This window comes from Sapajus apella, unplaced genomic scaffold, assembly GCF_009761245.1.
Source record: "Sapajus apella isolate SASKATOON/1434 unplaced genomic scaffold, GSC_monkey_1.0 scaffold123, whole genome shotgun sequence".
Classification (NCBI taxonomy): domain Eukaryota; kingdom Metazoa; phylum Chordata; class Mammalia; order Primates; family Cebidae; genus Sapajus; species Sapajus apella.
Genome location: NW_022437063.1, coordinates 3,434,429 through 3,455,569, shown reverse-complemented (window position 1 = coordinate 3,455,569; position 21,141 = coordinate 3,434,429). Strand labels below are relative to the sequence as shown.

The following is a 21,141-nucleotide window of genomic DNA, read 5'->3' as shown; positions in this document are numbered from 1 at the left end:
CTGACTTCATTTGCCAGTTTTTGTTCAACAGCTACTTTCCTCTTCTTCTCACTAAGAAATTTCAGCGGGTGAGGAATAAAGACAACGTATCCTAGCATCCTGTGCAGGGAGGCGTGGTGATCAACAGGACATCAACGCAGTGACAAGGACAACTTGCAGTGAGAGTCCTTGACAGGTGGGGATTTGCTCTTCACCTGGTGTGAGGGCCGGAGCCAGTGCAGCCACACTAGGCCACGAGGATGACAAGCTCGTCACGGCAATACAGGAAGCGGGAAGCCTGGGTTGCTGACACCGAGGAGTACCGACCAGCTCTGGCATGTCTACATGGAATCTCATCCTGACCACAGCGGCTGCGCTCCCACCGCTCCAGCCCCCATGCTGCTCCCAGAGCCTGCCATGCGCCTTCGTGCCCCAGGCCCTCTGCACTTGCTCTCACTTCTGCCTGGAGTGGCCCCCTCGAGCTTTCCTGCCGCTCCCTTGTTCTCCTGGTTCAGATCCCAGTCGCGTGTCGCCTCCTGACCATCTTCACCAAAGAACCACCCGAGGCAAATCCCTCTCCAAACACGCCAGCCCCAGGACACCATCTTCTCTCAGTTGCTGCATTATACTAGGATCTGAAGGCCTGCTCATCTGATAAGATTTCATGTCTTTTCCTATTAAACAGAAATTCCATGAGCATAGGTCTGTCTTATCATGATGTCCCTTGTTCCCCAAAGCATTCCAGCACAGAGAAGACACTGAGCAGAACAGCTTGTTCCTACAGCAGGCCTCAGAATGCCTGTACCGGCCGGCACAGAACTTAAAATCCTCAAGCACCCAGAGGGCAGATCTACCTGACAGAGGTGGCCAGGGCGCTCCTCTCACCTTAAGTCAGCTCTGAGAACTTTCTGCACTGCACACAATTGAGTAGTTCATGGAAACTTTACCCTCCCCCGCACCACTGGCCAGACCTCAGCTGGGGCCGGTGCCTCACTGACTGGAGAAGGCAGTGCTAGAGCTCAGGAGGCTGAGGAGGCTAGAATCTGGGGGACTGAAACTAGAGGAGGGGCCACTTCGACAGAATGAACTCTAGGAACCCAAGGGGAGTCTTGAGGCTCTGGCGGGGCACCAGGCTGTGCCCGGGTGCAGGGCAGGACTCCACAGGTCAAGAGAAGAGCAATTACTAGGGAGCAATGAGCAGAGCTTGCAGGGCTGAGAAGCTGCCATCCCACAGCAGCCGGGGCGCAGGGGCCTCACGGGACACTCGGGCCTGCAGCAGAGACCTCGGAAAGGCCGATGGTGGCAGGAGGCGAAACCACCCCAAGGGAGAGGCTATTCTAGACCCACTCCTTCAAAGCACAAAAAGCAGCCTCCAACAGATGATCTGCAATTTAACTGCCTGCCAAGCCCAACCCAACTCCTCAGAGAAGGACAACAAAATCCAGACATTCAAAAGTGTAAACCTGACAATATCCAAAAACCAAGAAAAAATTGTGAAAATGTAGAGGCTGGAAAATGAGGCCAAAACCAGGAAACAAAATTAGTCAATAGAAACAGACCCTTAAAACAACCATTAGTAATTTGCTCACGAGGATCTAAAGGAAAACGTAAGTGCCGTGAGGAGGAATAAGGGGAAAATATGTTAGAAACGAAAAGTGAACTGGATGGATTTCACAGTTGTTAGGCACTGCAGTGGAAATGATATCTGACAACAGAAACTACCCAAACCTCAAGTCAACGAAAAAGGCTGGGCCAGGCGCGGTGGCTCACGCCTGTAATCCCAGCACTCTTCGAGGCCGAGGGGGATGGGTCACTTGCGGTCAGGAGTTGGAGACCAGCCAACATGATGAAACCCTGTCTCTACTAAAAACACAAAAAATATTAGCTGGCTCTGGTGGCGCAGGCCTGTAATCCCAGCTACTCAGGAGGCTGAGGCAGGAGAATCACTTGAGCTCAGGAGGCAGAGGGTGCAGTGACTGAGATCATGCCACTGCACTCCAGCCTGGGTGACAGAGAGAGACTCTGTCTCAAAAAAAAAAAAAGGCTGAAATAAAAAACAGATCAGAGCTTCAGCGACCTGTAAGACAACATCAAGAGGCCTGAAATCAATGTGATTAGAGTCTCAGGAAATAGAAAAGAAAGAGAAAAAGATATCTGAAGAAACAATGGCCAACCTTTCTAAATCTGATGAAAACAATCAACCCACAGATCAACGAAGCCTAAGAAGCCCACAGCAGGATAAACCCAAAAAAAGCCACCTCAAAGCACGTCATAATCAAACTGCTGATAGTAACAATAAGGAGAAAACCTTAAAAGCAGCCTAAGAGCACCCTGGGAATGCACGCATAAGACATTCTGGGAGCCTCCACGGACACCCTGAAGACAATGTGGGCGAGAAGACAGTGGGTCACACCCGAAAGCGCTGTTGGAGGGAAAAGCTAAAAACACCATCACCGCAATCAATAATTGTTTAAAATTTTAAATGGAAGTTCTGCAATATTTTAAAGACAGATTAAAATGTATCTATAACTTGTCCGGGTGTCGTGGCTCACGCCTGTAATCCCAGCACCTTGGAAGGCTGAGGCGGGTGGATCATGAGGTCAGGAGATCGAGACCATCCTGGCCAACATGATGAAACGCTGTCTCTACTAAAAATATAAAAAAAATTAGCTGGGGTGGTGGCGCATGCCTGTAATCCCAACTATTCGGGAGGCTGAGGCAGGGGAATCGTTTGAACCAGGGAGTCGGAGGTTGCAGTGAGCTGAGATCACACCATTGCACTCCAACCCTGGCGACAGAGGGAGACTGTTTCAAAAAAAAAAAAAAAAAAGTATCTATTACTCACCTAGAGAAAACTTAGGAATTTTAAATTGATTTGCAGGAGTAGGTGTAACCTTTGTCTTGGAATTTAGATAGGAATCTCGCCGTCTTATACTTCTATGCAGTTGAGAAGATTTTGACAAGGTGGAACTGGAGTTTGGCCATTGGCCTCCACCCTCCGGAGTCTGGGGGTGGGTGATGGATGCTGACAGGGGCACCGTGGGCTGCTCTGATGCCAGCTCAGAAACGTCGGCCCCCTTGGCTTGCTGGGAGGATGCCCCCACAGGGCCTGCAGGCAGAGCCGGCCGCAGCACAGTGGGTCCCATTCTGCCTGACTTGCTGATGTTTGGCAGAGGCCGGGAGCTGTTTGCAGGAATACTTGTACCTTCACTTGATTTAGCTAGAAGAGTATATACACAAGATCACATTATTTTAGGCTATTTAACACACACACACGTTACCTGTCTTTAGCATCTCTACCTTAAACATATGACACATCAACAATATTCTACAGGACCATCAGGCAACGTCATCAAACACAGGACAGCCCAGAGAGCTTGTAGCTTAGCCGAGTATATTCTAAGGTACTTATTCTCAACGCAGTGACTAACATGCACGTAAGCAATGCATAAATTCGAGCTGTCCTGTCTTCGTTGATTATGCTGGCAGGGGAAATCTATGCTAGTTGAGCAGATGGAAGGGACAGTCTAGTCACATGTCTCACCTGTCTGGTCACGGAGGTGGGCAGGGAACAGGGAAAAAAGATACAATCGTTACTGGTTGATTCCTTTAAAATTATAAGGAGGCTGGGTCATATTAACCATAAGCACTATTTAAAATAGAAAACCAGATAAACTAGGGTAATAAATACTCAGCTACCAATATAGTCAGACCATCTGGTAAAGGATTCTTAAAGAAAACTTTAGGGCCAGGCGTGGTGGCTCATGCCTATAATGCAAACATTTTGGGAGGCCAAGGCAGGCAGATCACTCCAGGCCAGGAGTTCAAGACCACCCTGGCCAACATAATGAGACCCTCCTCTCTACAAAAAAACACAAAAATTAGTTTTGCGTGGTGGCGTGTGCCTGTAGTCAGCTATTCAGGAGGCAGAGGTGGGAAGGTCACTTGAAACTAGGAGACTGAGGCGACAGTAAGCTGTGATCACGCCACTGCACTCCAGTCTGGGTAACAGAGCATGACTCTGTCTCAAAAAAAAAAAAAAAAAAGAGGCCAGGCACCGTGGCTCATGCCTGTAATCCCAGCACTTTGGGGGGCGCCAACCAAGGTTGGCAGATCATGAGGTCAGGAGATCAAGACCATCCTGGCCAACATGGTGAAACCCCTTCTCTATAAAATACAAAAAATTAGCTGGGTGTGGTGGCATGTGCCTGTAGCTACTCGGGACGCTGAGGCAGGGGAATTGCTTGAACTTGGGAGGTGGAGGATACAGTGAGCCGAGGTTGCAACACTACTCCAGCCTGGGTTACAGAGTGAGACTCCATCTCAAAAAAAAAAGCAAGTATGAACTCTAGAATCAGATTGATCTGCTCTGGAATCCTGACTCTGCCATTCTGTGATTAAGAGAAGTTTGTGTCCTTATCTTTATAGACTGAGGTGACAACAGCTATCTTGCATGCTCTCGTGGTGTTAGATGCACTATGTAGGGTCCTGGGTACGTGGCACGTGTCAATAGTGGGAGCTCTGTCCTGTCATATTAGGTGTTATTAGGTGTGTGTCCTGCATGGGACACCTGCCACCATGCCTGGCTAGTTTTTGTGTTTTTAGTAGGGATGGGGTTTCACCATGTTGCCAAGGGACTCCAGGGCTCGAGCGATCCACCTGCCTCAGCCTCCCAAAGTGTTGGGATTACAGGCGTGAGCCACTGCTCCCAGCCCACGTTTTACATTTTGTGATCACCATCCATACCATGCTGCCCTGAACTACCCTAACAGTCCATATGGCCAATGCATCTCAAAGAGGATTTTGCGCTGCCTTACCACTAGATGGCAGCCATTGCTTGGCAAGGTTGAAATGCAACCAGACCTCAAAGAAGTGTGGGAGCATGGATTTCAATAGGCACCTGGGAATTATGGGGGCCATACATCCTAAATTATCTGGAATAGTCCTGTTTTAAAACTAGTGTCTGAGGCCGGGCATGGTGGCTCACGCCTGTAATGCCAGCACTTTGGGAGGCCGAGGTGGGTGCATCACCTGAGGTGAGGACTTGGAGACCAGCCTGACCAACGTGGAGAAATCCCATCTCTACTAAAAATACAAAATTAGCCGGGCATGGTGGTACACGCCTGTAATCCCAGCTACTTGGGAGGCTGAGGCAGGAGGGTCGCTTATACCCAGGAGGTGGAGGTTGCGGTGAGCCGAGATAGCACCACGGCACTCCAGGCTGGGCAGTAAGCGAAACTGTCTCAAAACTAACAAACAAAACTGGTGTCTGATGACATTGACATGAGACCGATTCCCGCATCCTTCTGTGTTCTCAGGCATGGGGTATCATCACGCTTTCTGATCACGTGTACCCCTTAGACTGAAGCCGCCCATCTGAGTGTGCCCTCCTCATGCGCTGAGGGCAGGCACAGCAACTCAGCCCACAGCCCGGTCCACCGCACACAGCACGTCCTGCTGAGCCTAAGTGGTTCTGTAGAAATGGTCTTGAGGCAGGATCAGCACTCAAGGCCTCACCTGGCCAGATGTGGGTCCAAGCACAATGCCGGCTGCCTACCTTTGCCCGCTGCTGGGGATGTGCACACACTGGACGCCCCGCTCCAAAGAGGCCCTGAGGAGGACTTCCTTGTGAGACTGCTGGTAGAGCCGGGTGGTTTTAACAGGCTCTTCTTCGGCCCCAACTGGGACAAAACGTGAAAAAACACAATCAGCAAAGATCTATTTATTTACCTATTATTTATATCTGCAAAAGTAGGGGTTTTAAGTATTTTTAAATAATCTAATAATTATCATCTTGAACTTAGAGAAGGAAAAAGTCAAGCAGCACTTCTCGAGGCGTAGCCCTCAAAGCCCTGCGTGCGGAGCACGTTAGGGAGCTAGCTGAAACGCAGACTCTAGGGCCCAGCCCAGACCCACTGAGCCAGCAGCTGCAGCGCCCAGCTTTGGGCAGTTTTAACAAGAACTGCCAGCACTCTTACACACAGCTCAGTTTGACCACCAATGCCACAAAATAAGTGGCAGAGATGGGGCTGGTAGTCTCCATGCCTGTGAGTAACTGCAGTTTTCTTTTTCCTCTCAGACAGGGTCTTCTCACTCTGTCGCCCAGGCTGAAATGCAGTGGCATGATGGCAGCCCACTGCAGCCTTGACCTCCTGGGTTCAAGCAATCATCCCACCTCAGCCTCCCAAGTTGCTGGGACTAAGGTGCACACCAGCATGCCCAGCTCTTTTTTGTGTTTTTTGTAGTGATAGGTTTCATCATGTGGCTCAGGCTGGTCTAGAACTCTTGGGCTCAAGTTATCCGCCCACACTGGCGTCCCAAAATGCTGGGACTACAGGTGTGAGTCACTGATTTTAATCCAAAGATTTAATCCAAAGCCCTTGTACACACAGCTGCCACCTCATTCCCAGTGACCACAAGTCTGGGTCCCAGCAGCCCTGGCTGACTCACCTTGTTTGGAATGGGAATCGCCCGCTTGCCCTGGCCCGAGTGGCTTCCGGCGGCTGGCACACTGACAGCACCCAGGGCAGGTAAGTCAGGGAGGACATCCCGGCGGAATTCCTTTTCAGCTGGGATTTTCGTCCTGGAAGGACTAGCTGGTATCTCTTCCTTGGGCTGAAAAATTTTAATTTGAACCGTGAGAACTGTCTAGTCTTTAACAATGTACAGAGATACTAAGGCTTCCATTCAGAGCAAGCCCAGGCACCGTCTATCTTCCCAAAGGCTACACGTTCCTCCATTCATCAGCTAGATTGAAGGGAACGGAGCTAGTTCACATCCTCCCCCAAATCACTATGGACAAAAGTGATGATGGATTTTTGCTTCCTCATTAAAAACAGCATCATATGATACCAAGACAGATCATGAAGAGGAGAGAAGTCCTCCAAAGCTGTTCCGCAGTCAGGATCCTTATTTCAGAATGATAATGAGGAAGCTGGTCTAGCTACACAAATTTTTAAATGCTGTACAGAAAGGACTCATTCATTAAATGGTCATCTCTACCAGAGAAGCTGCTCAATTGCAATAAATCTTCTTGGTCTAGTACTGACTGAAAGCCATTTTCTTTGGCCAGCAGAATCAAAGAATACATTCCTGACAGATTTAGGGACAAGGGCATTCATGGAATTAATCCATGCTTATACAAATAGCCCCCTTATAAGAGGAGAGTTAGTAAGGTAACAGCAATAGAAGCTCAGAGTGGTAAACACGCAGCAGTAACTTTTTCCCTTTACAGCATTTTTAAAAATTGAGATACTTCTTACAATGTAAAATTCGCTGTTTTAGACAGTACACTTCAGTAGTTTTCAGTAGATCTGTTATGTTGTACAGCCAGCACAAGCTCATTTTCAAACACGTTTGTGTCCCTAAAAGAAACCTGCACCCATTAGCAGTTACTCCCCAGTCCCTCATCCTCCCCAGTCCTAAGTAGGGAAGCACTCCACCACACCTGCCATTTGCCTGTCATGGTCGTTTCATATAAATGGAACCATACGACATGGGACCTTTTGTTACGGCCTCTTTCACTGAGCAAAATGATTTCAAGGGTGGTCATGTGAAGCATGTATCAATGCTGTGTTTCTTCATTCCTTTTTGTGACCAAGTCTCACTCTGTCACCCAGGCTGGAGTGCAGTGGCACCATCTTGGCTCACTGCAACCTCTGCCTCCCAGGTTCAAGCGATTCTCCTGCCTTAGCCTCCTGCGTAGCTGGGATTACAGGCACATGCCACTATGCCTGGCTGATTTTTCTATTTTTTAGTAGAGACAGGGTTTCGCCATGTTGGCCAGGCTGGTAACAAACTCCTGACCTCAGGTGATTCAGCCGCCTTGGCCTTCCAAAGTGCTGTGATTACAAGTGTGAGCCACCATGCCCAGCAGCGTTTTTTTATTGCCAAAGATAAACCATTGTCTGATTAGACCCCATTTTCTTTACCTGTTCATCATTTGCTAGATGCCGGGGTTGGCCCTACTTTTTGGCTATTATAAATAATGCTGCTTTGAACATCTGCATGTGGCTTTTTCTGTGGATATGATTTCAGTTCTCTCAAGTATGTACCAAGGAGTGGAACTGCTAAGTCCCATGGCACCTCTACCTTTAATTTTTTTGAGGAGCTGCCAATCTGTTTCCCACAACAGCTGCACCGTTTCACAATCCTACCAGCAGTGCGTGAGGTGTCTAACGTCCTGTGTCCTCAACCTTCTCCTCATCCTCCACATCCTCATCCTCAAAATAACACTTGCTATTTTCTTTTTCTTTCAGCCCCTTTTAAACGGGCGTTACAATCACGTGGCCCACCCACTAATGACTCCTCACAGGAGTGAGCCTGTGCCATGGGCCACTCTAGAAGCCAATGACTTCTCCCAGGGAAACAAGCAGGAAGTGGCGGGGCGCCCCACTGGTGTCGGACTGCATCTCAGCTGTGTGGACAGCACCTCACCCACTGGGAACAAGCTCTCTGGACCCCGGTTCACCACCCAGGACCAGGAGATCAAAGGAGACGCTTCAATGGCCCTGGAGCGGCCCAGACCACACCACCTCTCTGCCCCGAGTCCACACATGCTACATGCACAATCCCATCCTGAATCCACCCATGCCCCACGCAGCAAGACCCATCCCACTCTCATTTTAGAAACATCGTGGTAGGAATTCACAACCCAAACGGGCTCCAAAAAAAAGGAGTTTGCAGGACCAAGGGACAGGCCCCTGCTATTTGGGGTGGCAGTGCTGTGCACACCTCCTTGTCAAGGGCAATGTGGGGCGGCTGCACCTCGGCTGGCTGCAATTCTTGGCTCCCACCGCAGGGAGTCACGTGGCTTAGGAGATCGGCCTGGTGGGGGTAAAGGAATTTCTGGGCCCTTGCTGAGCATTCTGTATTTGCCTGCACCTCCTAACAGCCCCACGCACGGTCACTCCTCTGTATGTGCTGCCCAGGTGAAGGGACAGAGCTGGAAACAGGCTGCAGGGTGGGCCCCTGGGCTCCTAACTGCCCGTCCTCCTCTCTGCCGCCTCTCCCACAGGAGTAGCCTCCTTCTCACGAGCAAGAGCCAGATAGGGCGGCTCTGGCAGCAAGCCCTGCGCTCACATCACCTTTCCCCCAGACATCCAGGACCCTCGGTTTCCCAGAGCTGGCTGACTGCACCCAAAGGCATCCCTGTCAACTGCCCCCTCCCAGCACAGCTCCCAGCACTTAATGCCCAGGAGGAATGCAAAGTAAGCTGAGCCGCAGTCTAGGAGGCTGACTAGCCGCTACCGCGGAGGAGAGAGAGTGTTTGGAAGAGGCTGCTTGTTAAAGCAAATGAAATCCCTACTGTGTGGTATATGCGGAATTATAACAAAACAAAAGGACCACAGAATTGAGCAGGAAGTATGAAGCCACCCCCAAATCAGCTCCCTGTCAGCAGCCGCTCTGCTGCGGGCTCTTGTCTACCTTCTCGATGGCCCCGGGGATGCCTCTTCCTCTAACAGACGCCGCTCGAGGCAGCAGCAATTTGCTGCCAGGCTTCCTCTGAGTCGCTGCCTGACTCGGAGCATGAGCAGCGCTTGATTCCCCGGGCAAGGCATGAGCAGAGTGCGGCGGCCCCGGCGCCCGGGAGAGGGTGGCCTGGGCAGGAGCGCTGGGCAGGGCCGGGGAGGGGGCCAAGAGCCAGTGCTCGCCTGCGGGGGGGCCCAGCAAGGGGCTGTCTGACAGGTAGTATGTCTCCCTTTTAAGAGACGTGGGGCTTTTCTTCATATCCTTGTCTTTCTCAAAGAGGTTTATTTTTAATTTTGACTCCTGTATGAATCTTTCCACGCCCTGGCTCCGAGGGTCTTCGGGCTTGGCAGCTTGGGCCGCCTGGTTCCGGCTGCTGCTCTCTATCTGTAAAGCCAGTAAGTGAGCTTCTTTGTACACTTCCACGAACTTCTCCCCAGCCAGAGGGCTCCAGGGGAAGGGACTCTCAGATGTGGACAAAGGAGGCTGGTTGGTAGCTGGATTATTTAATTCCAAACTGGCAGCAATGCATCTTTCTTTATGTCCAACGGGTCCAAAGAACACTTCATCATCTTCATTAGCACTATTTTTTAAAAAAAGAATTATTAATGACTCATAACAATGGCATTTAAAGGAAAGACTTTACTGAATGTGGTAATGCCCAAGGCAAGGGAATAAAACTCATTTGTTTACCTTGAAGAAGACAAAGAAAGATCGAAGTCGAATTTTTCATCGGCCAAAAGACGAATGTCTAGGGGAAAAAATCCAGTGTTATTTTAGTGCTGTGGCTATTAAAGAGAAAAATATTACCAGTTTCTATAGCTTGGAATTCAATAAAGAGACTGTGAGATTTCACCCCGCAGAGTGTATCCCGTCATTATGCTAATTTAGTTATATTTTCATAGGGGCACTGAGTTATATTGTTTTCCCTTTTTTCTTTTTAAAAAATTTTTAAATATTTTCTAGTAATGAACTCTCACTATGCTGGCCAGGCTGTTCTCGAATGCCTGACGTCAAGTGATCCTCCTGGCATGGCCTCCCAAAGTGTTGGGGTTACAGGCATGAGCCACCACACCTGGCCAATTTCCTTTTTAGAAACTGCATCAGCCATTCTATGTTCACAAAGCCACCCAACAGCTTAGGTTCTTACTCTTTTTTTTTAGACAGTCTTGCTGTCTTACCCAGGCTGGAATGAGGTGGCACCATCTTGGCTCACCATAACCTCCACCTCTCGGGTTCAAGCGATTCTCCTGCCTCAGCCTCCCGAGTAGCTGGGACTACAAGCATGCGCTACCATGCCTGGCTGATTTTTGTATTTTTAGCAGAGACGGGGTTTCACTATGTGGGTCAAGCTGGTCTCAAACTGCTGACCTCGTGATCCACCCACCTCGGTCTCCCAAAGTGCTGGGATTACAGGCGCGAGCCACTGTGCCCGGCCAGGTCCTTGCTTTTTTTTTTTTTTTTTTTTTTTTTTGACACAGAGTTTTGCTCTTGTTGCCCAGGCTGGAGTGCAATGGCGCCATCTCGGCTCACCACAAACTCTGCCTCCCAGATTCAAGCAATTCTTCTGCCTCAGCCTCGAGAGTAGCTGGGATTACAGGCATGCACCACCATGCCTGACTAATTTTGTGTTTTTAGTAGAGATGGGGTTTCTCCATGTTGGTTAGGCTGTTCTCAAACTCCCAACCTCAAGTGATCCACCCGCCTTGGCCTCCCAAAGTGCTGGGATTACAGGCATGAGTCACTGTGCCCAGCCAGGTCCTTACTTTTGAGATACAATCTAAAATGCACTCCCTGATTCATTTAACCATCTTTTCAAGAAGAGAAGTCATTTTCCAGGTATAGAACATTTTCAAAAGACCACCCGCCTCAGATCCCCTGGAATTAAATTCCCTTCTTACCGCTACCAAACACCTCTTCATCATTCAACAGCGAAGGTAATATTATTCAAACGCACAGTAGGGGCTCAATAAGAATTCGTTGACCACCATTGCTTCTTAGAGTCCTTCCTGACTGAACCCTCAGATAAAATGTACTCTGTACCCCACCCCATCCATAATTCTTTCACACCTGGCATGGCCCTGTCTGCCCAGGTTCCTCTAAAACAGATCACAGGTTCCAGGTCAGTAGGTTCCTCTGCAGGTGCACCTGCTCCCTCCTCCACCTCCCCTCAAGGCTCCCACAACACCTGGACCTTACTTTTACCACTGTACTAGCCTCTGTGAGTGCCTCTTGATCCTTCTGTGGCCCCAACTAGACTATAAGCTCCTCTAAGATGACAGTGTCTAACGCTAACCCAAAATCCCAAATGTCCAGCTAAGGGTCTGGACACTTAGCAAATATTTATCAAAATTCACTGAAATACAGTATTTACTCAGTACTATAAAGCTTATAAAGCTCTCTCACAAATGTTTTCATCTTAATAAACAATGTAGGCTGGGTACAGTGGCTCACATCTATAATCCCAGCACTTTGGGAGGCTGAGGTGGGCAGATCACTTGAGGTCAGGAGTTCGAGACCAGCCTGGCCAACATGACAAAATCCCGTCTCAACTAAAAATAAATAAATTAGCCAGGCATGGTGGTGCGCGCCTGTAATCCCAGCTACTGGGGAGGCTGAGGCACGAGAATCACTCGAAGCCAGAGGCAGAGGTTGCAGTGAGCCAAGATTGAGCCACTGCACTCCAGCCTGGGCGTGAGAGTGAGACTCTTTCTCAAAAAAACAAAAGCAACACAGCATGCTTCTCAAAAATTATAAAATTTGAAAATAACCTAATATCCTAATTTGGTCTTAATTACCTAATCAAGAAGAAGTTAGAACAAATACACAAGAGAAAGAAAAGAGAAATAACCACAAAGAGGGAATGAAAAGGTCCATAAGCACATCTGTCAACTTCATGCATACAGACCCAAGAACTTGGCTGGAAGGGATAATTTTCTAGGAAAATATAATTTCATTTATTCTTTTTATTTTTTGAGATAGAGTCCCATTCTGTCACCAAGGCTGGAGTAGTGGCATGATTTCAGCTCACTGCAACCTCTGCCTCCTGGGTTCAAGTGATTCTCACGCCTCAGCCTCCGAGTAGCTGGGATTACAGGCGCCTGCCACCACACCCAGCTAATTTTTGTATTTTTAGTAGATACGGGGTTTTGCCATGTTGGGCAGGCTGGTCTTGAACTCCTGACCTCAAGTCCATCTGCCCGCCTTGGCCTCCCACAGTGCTGGGATTACAGACATGAGCCATTGTGCCCAGCCCCCATTTATTTAAATTATTTTTATTTATTTATTTATTTATTTTTTTTGAGACGGAGTTTCACTCTTGTTACCCAGGCTGGAGTGCAATGGCACGATCTCGGCTCACCGCAACCTCCGCCACCTGGGTTCAGGCAATTCTCCTGCCTCAGCCTCCTGAGTAGCTGGGACTACAGGCACGTGCCACCATGCCCAGCTGATTTTTTGTATTTTTAGTAGAGACGGGGTTTCACCATGTTGACCAGGATGGTCTTGATCTCTTGACCTTGTGATCCACCCGCCTCGGCCTCCCAAAGTGCTGGGATTACAGGCTTGAGCCACCGCGCCCGGCTTATTTAAATTATTAAATGCATTTACTTATAAAACTGACTCCAGAAGAGAGGGAAATCTTAATACCTCAATAATCATAAAATAACTAGAGAAATTTATTAAAGAGCTATCCTCTTCAAAAAAGCACAAGCCCCAAGTAGTTTCATAGGATAATTGTATCAAAACATTAAAGAACAAATAATTCCAATACTATTTACATCACTCCAGAGGATAGAAAAAAATAAACTTTGCAACTTAGTTCCATGAGGCAAGCATGTTACCAGAAACCTATCAAGTGATCAGTTAAGAAAGTAAAGACCAGCCTTCCTTGATTCGGCATCATAATCTTTCTTTTTGAGGCACGGTCTTGCTCTCTCATCCAGGTGGCGTACAGTGGCGCAATCACAGCTCGCCGCAGCCTCGAACCGTGGGACTCAAGGGATCCTCCTGACTCAGCCTCCCAAGTAGCTGGGACTACAGGTGCGCACCACCATGCCCACCTAACACTTGTATTTTTTGTAGAGATGGGGTCTCCTCACGTTGCCCTGGCTGTCTCAAGCGTTCCTCCTACCTTGGCCTCCCAAAGTGCTGGGATTACAGGCATGAGCTACCACACCTGCCCTAACACAAAAATCTTTAACAAAAATACCAGCAAAAAGAATCGTACGACACATGAAAGTAATAACAATAATATAATGTGGCCAAGCTCACTTCATTTCAGGACCGTCAGATGGCTTCCTTCCATACAATCTACTCATATAATCGTTGTATTACCAGAGCTAAAGAGAAAACCATGATTGTCTCCACATATGTTGAACAGACATATGATAAAATACAACATACATTCTTGATTTTAAAGACTCTTAATAAAAAGCAATAGATATATTACATCATGTAAGGAAATACCCATCTCAACCCAAAGCCAACATTAGGTTCCATGGGGTAACATCAGACGTATTCCTTCTAAAGACAGGAACAAATTGATCTGATTAGTTAGGACAGGCTAACGTGCTGAAGTAACAACTCTTAAAGCTTAAGTGGCTTAAAACAACAAAGGTAGGCTGGTTATGGTGGCTCATGCCTGTAATCCCAGCACTTGGGGAGGCCAAGGAGGATCACTTGAGGCCGGGGGTTCAAGACCAGCCCCTGGCAACATAGCGGGGCCCCGTCTCTACAAAAAGAAAAAAAATTAGCGGGGTATGGTGGCATATACCTGTAGTCCCAGCTACTCAGAATGCTGAGCCCAGGAGCTCGAGGCTGCAGTGAGCTATGTTCAAGCCACTGCACTCAAGCCTGGGCAGTAGAGTGAGACACTGACTCAAAACAAACAAACAAAAACCCACAAAGGCATGTCTCTCTCAAACTACACGTCTGCAGGGGGTAGGCTGGGCCTGCTCCCGGGCCACCTCACTCCAAGAACCCCAGCTGATGGAGTCCCCACCATCAGGAACAACGCTGGTCTCCACGGCAGGAAGGAAAAGAACAAATTCCACAGTGCTTTTTAAAGATTTCCACCCAGGAATGACACACATGACCACATTCCTGTTTCACCAGCCAAGTGAGTCACGTAATTGCAAATGAAGAGGGAGCACAATTTTATTATATGCCCAGAAAACACATAGAAATACTCATGAACAGCACCGATGACTACCATTTACATGGAAATTAACACATAACCCAGTATCCGACTTAATGAAAAACCACAGAAGCAATTCCGTTAAAGCCAGGCATGTGGCAATGACATCTCCACGCACAACTCTTAACGCTGTTCTAGACACACTAACCAACAGAATCAGACAAAGGAAGGAACGTGAAGGTAAAATTACCACAGTGCACAGATGCCATGATCATAGACACAAGAAACAAATCAAGAAAAGCAACTGAAAACTGTTAAGTTGTAAAAGGATAAAAGAACATGGCTAAGGACAAAATCATTACAGAGCAGTCAACAGCTTTCATATCTACAAAGAACAGAGAGGAGATATCATGGAAGAAAAGATTTCGTTTCTAGCAGCAACGCAAGATGCAAAATAACGATAAACAAATCTAACAAGAAGTACCCAAAATGCATATAAAGAAGACTTGGTATATCATAAAAGTAACGTATCAAATAAAGAGAAAAAGTGAAAAAATGGTGTTGAAATAAACTACATAATCATCTGGAAAAAAACCAATTAAGTTTGTTCCATGCCTCATTCACCAGGCCAAATTCCAAATAAATCAAGGACTTAATTAAAAAAACAAAACCCTAAACAAAGAAGAAGCAGCTATGAGGAAAGTTTGATAACTTGGGAGTGTGGCGTTCTAAGTATGACACTAAACTGGAAGCTACCAACGATTGATCGGCTGGGCGCAGTCGCTCACATCTGTAATCCCAGCACTTGGGAGGGCCGAGGTGGGTGGGTCGCTTGAGCCCAGGTGTTTGAGACCAGCCTAGGCAACATAGGGAGACTTCGTCTCTACAAAAAATACAAAAATTAGTTGGGTGTGGTAGTCTCAGCTACTAAGGAGGTTTAGGAGGGAGGATCCCATGAGCCTGGGAGGTTGAGGCTGCAGTGAGCCACAATCTCGTCACTGCACTCAGGCCTGGGCAACAGAGCGAGAACCAGTCTCAAAAAACAAATAAATAAATAAAAAATAAAAGATTGATCTTCAAACATTAAAATTTGTAACAGCGCTGTGTGGAACAAAATCACAGTAAGTTAAATAAGAAATGGGGAAAAGAATATTTGCAACTCATTTCCTAAAGGGCTAATTTATGAAGCGTATCTACAACATACTGAAAGAAAACCTAACAATCTAGCACAGATAGAAAACGGATAAGAACAGATAAAGTTTACAGAAAATAAAAGAAAACATTCTTAAATTTTTTAGTGAGGCAAGAAGTTCAGCCTCACTAAAAAATAAGAGTCATGAGGCTGGGTGTGGTGGCTCGTGCCTGTAATTCCAGCACTTTGGGAGGTCAAGGTGGGTGGATCACCTGAGGTCAGGAGTTTAAGACCAGCCTGACCAACATGGTGAAACCTCATCTTTACTAAAAAAACAAAAAATTAGCCAGGCGTGGTGGCAGGCGCCTGTAATCCCAGCTACTTGGGAGTCAGGCAGGAGAACTGCATGAACCTGGGAGGTGGAGGTGAGCCAAGATCACACCACCGCACTCCAGCCTGGGTGACGAGCAAAACCGTCTCACAATAAGTAAATAAATAAGAAGAATTAAAAATAAACTTACTCTGAGATTCCACTTTCCACCGATATGACTGGCCAAACTCAAAGATTTATGAACAACAGACAAAGTTCTGGGGAAAGAGACAATTCCTACACTGCTGCGAAGGTGTCAATTATCACCACTCTCTAGAGGGCCTGGCAGTACCTTGCAAATTAAGAAACGCACTGTCTTCGACCCAGCAAGCCTACTTCTGTGAGTGTATCCTACAGACACTCACAGGTGTGTAAAGCGATGCGTTGTGCAGTTCTGTTGTGTCTACAGTCATTTACTGCAGCGTCACTGGTAACAGCAAGACACTAGGCACAAACTAAATGCTCACCCACAGCAGATGAAATGAATTACAGCAACATCCCCATGCTGGAACCCTATACACGTCCAAAAAATAGTAATGCTCAGCAAGTGCTGATGCACAATACTCATCAGGATAAATTAAGCATGAGAAACAAGATACAGGACAGGGATCTCCAAGCTATATGGAAGAGGGAAGCAGTACCCTGTGTGTGTTGGCTTGTACTTGTACAAATTATGCCTGGAAGGACACCCAAGAGACTGATGACATCAATGGCCCTTGGAGGGGTCAACTAGGTGACTAAGAGATACAGATGAGAGGGAGACGCTTCACTTTTTACACCTCTGAATTAGGAAGTCAATTTCAGAAACTTCCAACTGTCTTGTGTGGGAAAAGAATCCAGGATCAGAACTCAGGGAAGCAGTCTTCTGCTCCAGGCTCTGTGACTGGCTCCGAGAGACCGGGGGCTGGCTGACTTGCTCATCCTGCAAACACGTGAGCACCTGCCACAGACCATATCCTCCACTAGGTGCCAGGCAGACTTGGGGTACATGCAGCATGCCCTGGAGGGTGCCCCAGAGGCAGTGCGGTGAGAGCTACGTGGAGGTGGGAACATCTCTGAGAAAACACCAAAGCATGTGTGCGAGGAACCCGTCAGAAGTCAGAGTGGCTGGAAGAGGTAAAAATACAAAGTTGGGCCAGACCACAGAGGTTTGCAAGCCACAGCAAGGAGCTTTGATTTTCTCCAAAGTGGGATAGGAAACTGTGACAGAGCTTTAAGAGAGGAGCTTTATAATCTAACTTGTGTTTTTAAAAGGTGACATTACTGTGTAGAGGGTGTATCCAAAAAGAAGCAGGTAATATCCACTGACATTACAAATGTACATATTAGCCAAAGTGAATCATACACAAGTGCACGTTGAGACAGCGTGGCTGAGACCCAGAGAGGAGCATGTGGATGGAGATGGAGAGTCTGCAGACAGAGCAGGATATATTCTGAAGGTGGAGATGACAGTAGCTGGTGATTGCACAAATGCAGGAGGTTCTCAGCTTGGACAGTTGGGTGACATGGAGAAATAAAACAGGAGATGGGAAAGACAAAAGAACAGGTTAAGAACAGGTGTGCAGATGCAGAGTGGGTATGCTGACTTTGAGATGAGACATGCGTGTGAAGACGCCACAGAGGCAGGTAAATATACAAGCTCAGAGGATAAAACATGGGTGCAGCAGACAGCGTGCATTGTACAGTCCCGGGAATGCTGACTGCCCTGAGGGCAAAAGCACAGAGGTCCCAGAGCAGGTCTTGGTGAAATCAGCCTCAGAAGACGCTAGAGCAGGAGCCTGCACAGAGACGCCATACACCAGCAGGAGGCAGGAGGAAAACCAAGAGGGCCTGGAGTCCGAGCAAGGGAAGCATCCAGAGGATGAATGTTACTGAAAAACAACACTCGGATTAAGCAAGAATAGAAGAGTGACAACAGACTGGGCAATGTGCTGATGAAAGCAGCTTGAATGGAGTGGTGAGGATGGAAGCTGGAACGGGAGAGGTTGATGGGTGGAAAAAATGACAGAACAAGTGAGAAAGCTCTCGAAGTTTGGCTTGGAAGGAGAAACACAGCAGTGGAGGCAACGGAGGAGACGTGGCGACAAGTGAGACAAGGGAACATATCCGTGTGTGGAGGGGCACGATCCAGTGGACAGGGGAGAAGTGGGAGAGGAAGCCAGGGTGACGGAAGTGGGGAAGGCCTCGAGAAGGAGCAGCAGGTGCAGCATGCACGTGGAAGGGACTTATTGGAAAGGGAGGACACGACAGGAAGGAGGACAGGAGTGCAGAGGCAAACGCCTTTCTAGATGAAGAAGATGCAACAGTGATTTGCAAAGGACAGTTCCTGCAAAATAGAGGCATTGAGGATGCTTGGGGCCCGGCGCGGAGTAATCCCAGCACTTTGGGAGGCTGAGGCGGGTGGATCACCTGAGGTCAAGAGTTTGAGACAGCCTGGCCAACATAGTAAAACCTCATCACTGCTAAAAATACAAAAATGAGGCCTGGTGCAGTGGCTCATGTCTGTAATCCCAGCACTTTGGGAGGCCGAGGTGGGTGGATCTCGAGGTCAAGAGATCGAGACCATCTTGGCCAACCAACTTGGTGAAACCCTGTCTACACTAAAAATACAAAAAAAATGGCTGGGCATGGTGTCGCATGCCTGTAGTCCCAGCTACTCAGAGGCTGAGGCAGGAGAATCGTGTGAACCTGGGAGGTAGAGATTACAGTGAGCCAAGATCGTGCCACTACACTCCAGCCAGGCAACAGAGTGAGACTCCGTCTCAAAAAAAAAAAAAAAAAAAAAAGAAAGAAAGAAAGAAAGAAAAAGAAAATTAGCTGGGCATGGTGGTGGGTGTCTGTAATCCCAGCTACTCAGGAGGCTGAGGCAGGAAAATCCTTTGAACCTGGGAGGCAGATGTTGCAGTGAGCCAAGGTTACACCATTGCAATCCAACCTGGGGGACACGGTGAGACTCGCCTCAAAAAAAAAAGAATCCTTGGATAGTGTGAGAATCAAAGGATAAAAGGATATGAAAATGCTTTGAGGCCAGGTGACATGACTCACACCTATAATCCTAGCACTTTTGGAGGCCAAGGAGGGTGGATTGCCTGAGCTCAGGAGTTCGAGACCAGCCTGGGCAACATGGCAAAACCCTATCTCTGTTAAAAATACAAAAATTAGCTGGGTGTGGTGGTGGGCACCTGTAATCCCAGCTACTCAGGAGGCTGAGTTAGGAGAATCCCTTCAGCTTAGGAGGCAGAGATTGCAGTGCTGAGATCTCGCTACTGCCCTCCGGCCTGGGTGACAGAGCCGGATTCCATCAAAAAAACAAAACAAAACAAAAAAAAAAAAAAAAAGGAGGGCGTGGTGGCTCATGCTGTAATCCCAGCACTTTGGGAGGCAGAGGTGGGCAGGTAACCTGAGGTCAGGAGTTTGAGACCAGCCCGACCAACATGGAGAAACCCCGTCTCTATTAAAAATACAAAATTAACCAGGCATGGTTGTGCATGCCTATAATCCCAGCTACTAGGGAGGCTGAGGCAGGAGAATCGCTTGACCCAGGGAGGCGGAGGCTGTGGTGAGCTGAGATGGAGCCATTGCACTCCGGCCTAGGCAAAAACATCAAAATGCCATCTGAAAAAACAAAAGCAAATCAAAAAACACGCTTTGAGAGAAAAAGAGGGTGTGTGGCCTGTAACTCATTTTGTGAAGCTGTTACCCTCACCTTGATACCCAAGCCAGACAAGGACACAAGAAGAAAGGAAAGTTTTGGGCCAGACTCACTCATTAACAAGGTCTCAAAGATCCTAAAAAAGTCTTAGCAAACAGAAACCAGAGACAAACAAAAAAGGAAACATCGAATTCAATTCAACAAACGTTTGAGCACCCACAAAGTGTCAGGTACTGTTCAGGGCACGGGGGCACTGTGCTAAATAAAACTGATGAGAATCCTGGCTGTGATGAAACTTAAAATTGGGAGGAGGTGAAAGAAAACCAGAAAATACAGACAGATGTCATGTGTTTCACAGGTGCAGAATACAAGACGAGCACTTGAGAAAGAAATAATTTCTCAAGGCAACATTAAATCAACCTCCACCTCTACTGAACGTCTTAAACCACAACAGCGCCGCAGCAGCAAGGACTTGCCTTCCTTCTTAGGGTCATCCATGTTCGCGTCCCCTGCCCGGCAGGTTGAAGGCTCATCGCGGCCGCCGCCTCCTTCCATGGAGAGAGCTGTCAGAAGTCACTGCTGGATGAAAGGGGACCAGAAGGTGAGTGCGTGTCAGGGCCCAGGGCTCCTGGTTCCTTCAGTCTTCGGCTCACAGGGGCAGAGAGAACTGAAGGTCGCGGCCAGGTCCGGGAGAGGCGGCGCGGGGTCGCTGTGAAATGATCGCATCCCAGGGGACGCCAGGGGCCGAGTGCCGCCAGGCCGGGGGTCAGCCCGAGCGCTATCGGACAAGATAACGGAATTCTCGGCTCCTGGGCCAGAGTGTTGGGGGCTCTGGTTGCGCGGGGGGCAGCCCTGGACCTCCCTGCATCCCAGACCGTGGCGCGAGGGGCCCCGGTGACCCCGGTTCGAGTCCAAGCCCGCGTCCCGAGAACGTCGGCACCGCGCCGCACCTGGCCCACCCAGCACGCTTCACCCCCGCCCCTGACCCCCTTACCTAGAGCCGCGACAGCGCAGGACGCGCCTCCGGTACGGATTTAAACGCGGCGCCGGACGACGCGGGCTGCCGATTGGCGGGTTTGAAAAGGGCTCCGTGACGCGTAGGCCCGGTGCATCCTGGGGATTGTAGTCGGGACGCCGAGGAAGAAGCACCCCCCCCCCCCCGCCCCGCCCCACGCTCGCGCACGCGAACTGCTTCAACGCAGCGATTGGCTCCGCACACCGCGGGGGCGCTCCCACCCGGAAGTGCGTCGGCCCTGGCCGCCTAGTGTCTCTTCGCAGTCCGCATCGGCCGGAGCCACGTACCGCAGCTCTTCGTGTGTAGGGAGAAAGTGAAAACTGCCACTTAAGGGTGTCGATGGGAAGGCTAAACCAAGTAGGCCCACCCACCTTCTGCGAAGCCGCGT

At 48.7% G+C, this 21,141-nt stretch overlaps 1 protein-coding gene across 1 annotated transcript in view; it reads right to left on the bottom strand.

Annotated features, from left to right (window-relative positions):
- The window catches only part of GTSE1 (G2 and S-phase expressed 1), a 32,428-nt gene extending 11,562 nt beyond the window's left edge, over positions 1-20,866 (bottom strand). The window contains exons 1-7 of the mRNA XM_032261486.1: positions 20,733-20,866; positions 20,215-20,314; positions 10,141-10,198; positions 9,406-10,030; positions 6,430-6,594; positions 5,537-5,660; positions 2,825-3,199 (exon numbers count right to left, since the gene is read on the bottom strand). Coding sequence (XP_032117377.1) covers positions 2,825-3,199; positions 5,537-5,660; positions 6,430-6,594; positions 9,406-10,030; positions 10,141-10,198; positions 20,215-20,293 — 1,426 coding nt within the window. The 5' untranslated portion in view covers positions 20,294-20,314; positions 20,733-20,866. The remainder of the gene's footprint in view (positions 1-2,824; positions 3,200-5,536; positions 5,661-6,429; positions 6,595-9,405; positions 10,031-10,140; positions 10,199-20,214; positions 20,315-20,732) is intronic.
- Between the last annotated feature and the right edge of the window lie 275 nt (positions 20,867-21,141).